Consider the following 6,000-nt stretch of genomic DNA (forward strand, 5'->3'; position numbering starts at 1 on the left):
AAAGAGAAACCCAAGGAGCAGGTTTGTAAACTCAGTCCTTGAGTAGGAAGACCTGAGATGGATTTTCCGGTAGTGGTCCGCAGAGTGGGGTAGGCCGGAGGTAGATGTTGGCAGCAGGCACAAGACAGCGTGGATCTGATAGTGGTCCGCTGGATGGGGTAGGCCAGAGGTAGATGTTGGCAGCAGGCACAAGACAGCGTAGATCCGGTAGTGGTCCACAGTGCGGGGTAACCCGAGGATCCGCACAGCAAGAGAGAAGCAGAGTTGTAGATCAGGTCTGGTACTCACTCCGTAGAATTGCAGAAGAAGTATCATTATAGCAGCAGCGGAGACCCAGAGCAGGAACACTGAAGGGTCATCTGTAGAAGTAGCGGGAGGTACTCACTAAGCTGGTGAATGTGAGACTCGCAGATAAGGCTCTCCAAGGAGCGGATAGCCCTGAGTGCAGCAAGGCCCCCGAGGAGCGGGTACCTGAGTCACTCAGTCTGGAACGCAGGAACAGCAAGGTAAAGCGTCTCTGAGAAAGGAATTGAGCAAGGTGGAATCCTTGCTAACTCGTTGGCAGGAAGGTCCAGTAGGCTTAAGTACACATAGGCAGTGACGTCAAGCCGGGGGGGACGCCTCTGAGGTTCCCGCCATGAAGTGGATAAGACGGAGGCAGGCGCGCACGCACATGCCCTAAGTTATACCAGATTCAAGATGGCGACCGGGATCGCCAAGGTCAGCGTGCAGAGGCAGTGGTGGCCATCTTTGCTAGAATCGGAGCTACAGGGCAAAATGAGGTTAGCAGCAAGGGGCTCAACACAGCACTGTGTGTACACGTTCCACAAAGAAATCTCAGATCAGGCAACAAAGCCCTCCTAACCGTCCCCTCTGTAAAAACAGCAAGACTTACACAAGTGAGGGGTAGAGCACTGTCCCTGGCAGGTCCTTCTCTATGGAATAGCATGCCCCCGGAAATAAGGTTACAGAACAATTACAAACTTTTCAAAGCAAGTTTAAAAACCTGGCTTTTTAAACAAGCTTTCTACAAAACAAACGGAGAATAAGTTGAGAAATAAAACTGGCAGTAACACTCCAAACAACCAGCACTCAGTTTTTATGTTAATTAATAGTGTACTGTTGTAACCAAAACCTTTTGGCACCATTATACTCGTATATCCCAGCTCTTTATTGAACATAACCATTTGTGCCTTTATGTAAACTGTTGTGATGGTATCTAACTTAATGATGGTATAGAAAAGATTTTAAATAAAATAAAATAAATAAATATTTCTGCCAGTGCACGCATAAATGGGACTCAAGGAATCACCTGAAGCTCGGCATTTAAGAATGAATCATCACCACTACCAATTTTCTCATTGTATAACCTGAAAAAGTCATTTAACCTGACTCAGCTTAAATTAAGAACATAAGAACATAAGTTTCTCTTCATAAAAACATAAGAACATAAGTTTCTCTTCACTATTTCTCTCTTGTATGGCACACTGTGCTTGGCACATTCTGTCTCATTATTTCTGTCTTTGAATGATGCAACACAGAACTAAACACATTGCAGGTTTTTCCTAGATCTTGACTTCAAGGATTGTATTTGCAAAATTACTTAAATGTAAGGGGAAACAATATTGATAGTAAGATGGCACCAGCGCAGTGACTAAATTCTAAATTCAGAATCCTGATCTTTTTGTTCAAGGGTAGATAATCAAGCTATCCACGGTCTGGCAAACCCCGCGGGTAATTTTGCTCGCATTGCTACGAGGTATTCCCGAGGGCATGGAGAGGGCAAGGGAATGCAGCAATGCGCATAATTCTGTATAATCAAAACTACGCACGTTGCTTCCGACAGAAAAACTACCTGTAGAGAAACAGGTGTCATTCTCTTTCCTGCTTTGAGGGTGGGTGATAACCAAATCCTTCATTCAGCAGGTAAAACAAACCCTTTTACCCATGGAAATGGCTTTCATTATTGTCCAAAACAAGAACATCCACAACAAGTGCAAGAATAAATTCTTTTCTGGTCTGGATTTCAAAAGGAAATTTTTTCTTTTATTACAGCTACTCCTCTTAATTTAAACATAAACAAGTGCAGCGAATCCTCCAACACGGACCCGTGTTTCGCCAGTCCGGCTGTTTCGGGGGGGGGGGGGGGGATAATTTTAACAGCAATCTGAAATACCAAAACATATATAAACCAGAAAAACAATGATGTGTAAAAGTGTATTTTATATTGGTTCTGATATATGTTAGCTAGTGGTTTGTCTGTCTTGATTCCCCACATCATTGTTTTTCTGGTTTATATATGTTTTGGTATTTCAGATTGCTGTTGTTAAAATTATTCCCCCCCGAAGCAGCCGGACTGGCGAAACACGGGTCCGTGTTGGGGGATTCGCTGCACTTGTTTGAGTTTAAATTAAGAGGAGTAGCCGTAATAAAAGAAAAATGTTCCTTTTGAAATCCAGACCAGAAAAGAATCTATTCTTGCACTTGTTGTGGATGTTCTATATATGCTGAGTGCAAGTGCGCTCCATTGTAGTTTTGGTTTCATTATTGTCCTCCATGTTTTCGCCTTATCCAGTGGTAGCTTTGTACTGCACAGCATGCTTGATGCGCACATAATGCAGCACAGCCACGTGGCCCGTTAGGAGCTGAAGCATGCGTAGAACATGCTGCATGACCCAAATATACTGCTGAGAAGAGCTCTTTTAATCAGTTCTAGTGAATCAACAATGCTACCTCTGCAGCATCACAGGCAACAGAAAGCAGTTAACCTATAGAGGCATGAGATGTACACAGAAACAAGAGCAGGCCAAAACCAAGCAGAAAGAAAGCTAAAGCTGAATACTCACGCATGCAACCGGAGGTAGCCAAAATCAGGACAATGAGATTATGAAACGTACGTCTCTTTTAACAGACTTTGATTTAAAGAGCAGAAAAGGACAAGAAGCGTGGGTCTTGTGGTCGGTGTCTGCAAGGGTTTTTGGTGGTGTTCTGTTGGGCTGACTTCATCATAATTGCAGCCTCACTTATCTTAATTGATTTTCACTGTAGGTACGCCATCTCCATGGCGAGAAAAATCGGAGCCAGAGTTTATGCTCTTCCCGACGACCTGATGGAAGTGAAACCGAAAATGGTCATGACAGTCTTTGCCTGCCTGATGGGAAGAGGATTGAAGGCAATGTAGAGAAGACTTGGAAAACTTAGCAACATATATTTGATTTCCACAAGACTGGATGTGCTCTCTAAAATAAAAGAAACAGTACACCTTTCCCCTAGTTTTCTTAAGTTTAAGCATAGCTGTTGAACAAGACTCATGACCAGTAGAAATGTATTGAAAGAAATTGTCCATTGCATCCTGTTCACCAGTAATGTACTTGCTCTAGAAAACTGGAAAGTTTCCCTAGGTGGAGTTGGGCAGTTGAATTCTAGAATTTGTCTACTTCTGCTAACATTCCAAAGAACCAAACTTTTATTTTCTTCTGTTTTGCACTGGTGGTTACAGAATTGATTTCATTATATTCCTGAGGAAAGAAGGCATGTATTATTTGTTATTTTGAAGGAGAATTGTTGAAATACTTTGCAAACAGCATGTTGATGTGCTACTGGCCTTATTTAACTCACATGATCTTGCTTTCCATTTCTCCTAGGAAATAAATGCTGATTTTTAAAGAAAGAAATAAATACTGCTTATCAAAATAGATAGGTTTTTCCAGCCTCTCTGCAAATGCAAGGCTGTATTCCATGCTCATGATACTGAAAGGCAAAATGGCTGCAAGTGCATTCTGCCTCTGTATGGCTATATCAGTGAGTGCTCTGCGCTCTTTAACCCTCTTCTCCAACTTGACTCCCAAAAGAACATTTTCAGAGCTCTGCACTGTAGATCCTTCTCTAAGATGTGTCTGTTAATTGTCCTGATGAGTATGACTATACTGTTTTGCTGCCAGACATCTATAATAAAGACACTTGGAGCTCAATTTACTAGTATCTCGTGGACTGGCTTTCTTCAAGCTCACAACGAGTAGGAGGCCTTTGCCAGTAAAAAGTTTCACTATGCCCTCCTTCCTTCAAGAGGTTGTCTGATTGGGCTGTACGAATGAGGGCTCTGGTGGGAAGAGAGGAGGGCATGAAAGAGAGGACTGAGGCAGCAGACAGCATGGCGCATGGCAATGCCAGAGATCAAGAACAGTTCACTCTGGCCCTTGAGTGCCCCACATGGATCCGTATTTCAGAATTCCCACAAAGCATATCCATGAGCTAGATCTGCATATATTTGGCACAAGAGACAATCTGCGTCGTCTCACTGACCTGAAAACCAGACCAGTTTGCAGCTTCTCAAAGTCCTGAATTTTCCATCCCTGCCACAAAGCAGTGTAGCGCTGATACTCTCACCTTCAAGCCCATCTAGTTTTCAGGATGTTCCTAATTAATGTACATAAGATATATTTGTACGTGTAACGCTGTAACACTTCAGTTTTTCACCCAAGCCTTCCTTATCACACACCCTGGGTTCACTGTTGAACCTTACTGCAGCTGATGAGAGGGGTGTGTACACTGTGATTATTTAGTTTTGTGTTGTTGGGGGGGTGGGGGTTTGTTTCATTTCGTTGGGGACGGGAGGTTCATTTTGGTTTTAGTGCATGTTATTGGCAGTATACACTTAAACCGCAACCCATGCTATCTGATTACAACTCCCGCTCCCCAGCTTTTTCCCACCACCCAGACCTCCCCCCCAGCTTATCAGTCCAGAGAGGGGTAAAAGCGATCGCCAGTTGCAGCTGTCCTGCAGGTGAGGTATTTGGCGCTGGCTGCCCTGAGGCCATTTTGAAGTAGGGAGACTACCTTTATTCCCCTGTTCTTTTCTGCTTTTTTTCTTTGTGAATTTCCTGAAACAAATATGAGCACCTTATCCCTTCTGCTTAACAAAATAAAATTATTATTTAATTAAAAGGCTCTCAAACAGCACTATCCAGACTATCCTTTAGGTGAACAGGAGCTCACACTCAATTCTGGGCATAAATCCTTATCTTTCTGTCTGCCCCACTTGCAGGGCCTCTGCTGGGTGGAAGGATCAACCGCCAAGTCCCAAGGCTTTATGTATTTCAACATAAACTTTCTTATCGTTTTTTAAAGTATAACTATGTGGCACTGTATGCATTCCATTTTTTTCTTTTCACATTCATTTTACAGAAATAAATGTTTTCAAATCTGTGTCTGTGGTCCCTTGAATTCTTTCCTGGAGTTCTCTATGTTCCCTTTTGGACTTTTAGGGTTCTCCCTGGTACTGTGAATAGGTTTTCCCTTCCATACCTGGGATCCACTGCTTAATCTTTCTTTTTCTTCCTCTCCTCTTTGTACCATGTTGGCACCTCCTCTGTCTCCACTGGGCAAGTATTAGCTTGGCAGCTCTTCTCCTTCACTCCTCTACCCTGAGTATAGTACTGGCTGGGTATCTTCTCCATTCATGCTAATCACACCTCAAAATCACCCCATTCCCCTCCCCCTTCCCTCTCCCCAAGCCTCTCCTATCCAATTCCCCCAACAAGCCCGAGACCTAGGGGTCATCCTGGACAACCACATCAACCTGAAGAAGTTCATCAGTAATACTCTAAGAGATGGTTTCTTTAAACTGCAAACCCTAAAAAAAACTGAAACCTTTACTACACCCTCCTGATTTCCATACAGTACTTCAAACGACTATCTTTTCCAAACTTGACTATTGTAACTCCTTCCTCCTAGGTCTACCTAAAAACTCCATCCAGCCCTTACAAATACTTCAAAATACTGCTGCTCGGATCCTTACCAATACACGTAGAAATGATCACATAACACCTGTACTTATGGACTTACATTGGCTCCCTATTGCATCCCGCATTCAATACAAGACCCTCTCTCTCATCCACAAGGCCTTATACAACCCAGAAATGCACTGGTTTAATGACTCCCTTAGATCCCACCAGGCTACGAAACCTTCCAGACACCAACACCTTGCTACTATGCAGACCC

At 43.3% G+C, this 6,000-nt stretch overlaps 1 protein-coding gene across 2 annotated transcripts in view; it reads left to right on the plus strand.

Moving 5' to 3' along the window:
• The window catches only part of LCP1 (lymphocyte cytosolic protein 1), a 174,792-nt gene extending 169,587 nt beyond the window's left edge, over nucleotides 1–5,205 (plus strand). The window contains exon 16 of one of the 2 annotated variants that reach the window (XM_029602887.1): nucleotides 3,049–3,975. In XM_029602887.1, coding sequence (XP_029458747.1) covers nucleotides 3,049–3,181 — 133 coding nt within the window. In that variant the 3' untranslated portion in view covers nucleotides 3,182–3,975. Of the gene's footprint in view, nucleotides 1–3,048 lie in introns of both variants that reach the window. The other variant, XM_029602888.1, reaches the window with a different exon arrangement.
• Nucleotides 5,206–6,000: the final 795 nt, after the last annotated feature.

The sequence above is a fragment of the Rhinatrema bivittatum genome, chromosome 5, assembly GCF_901001135.1.
Source record: "Rhinatrema bivittatum chromosome 5, aRhiBiv1.1, whole genome shotgun sequence".
Lineage (NCBI taxonomy): Eukaryota > Metazoa > Chordata > Amphibia > Gymnophiona > Rhinatrematidae > Rhinatrema > Rhinatrema bivittatum.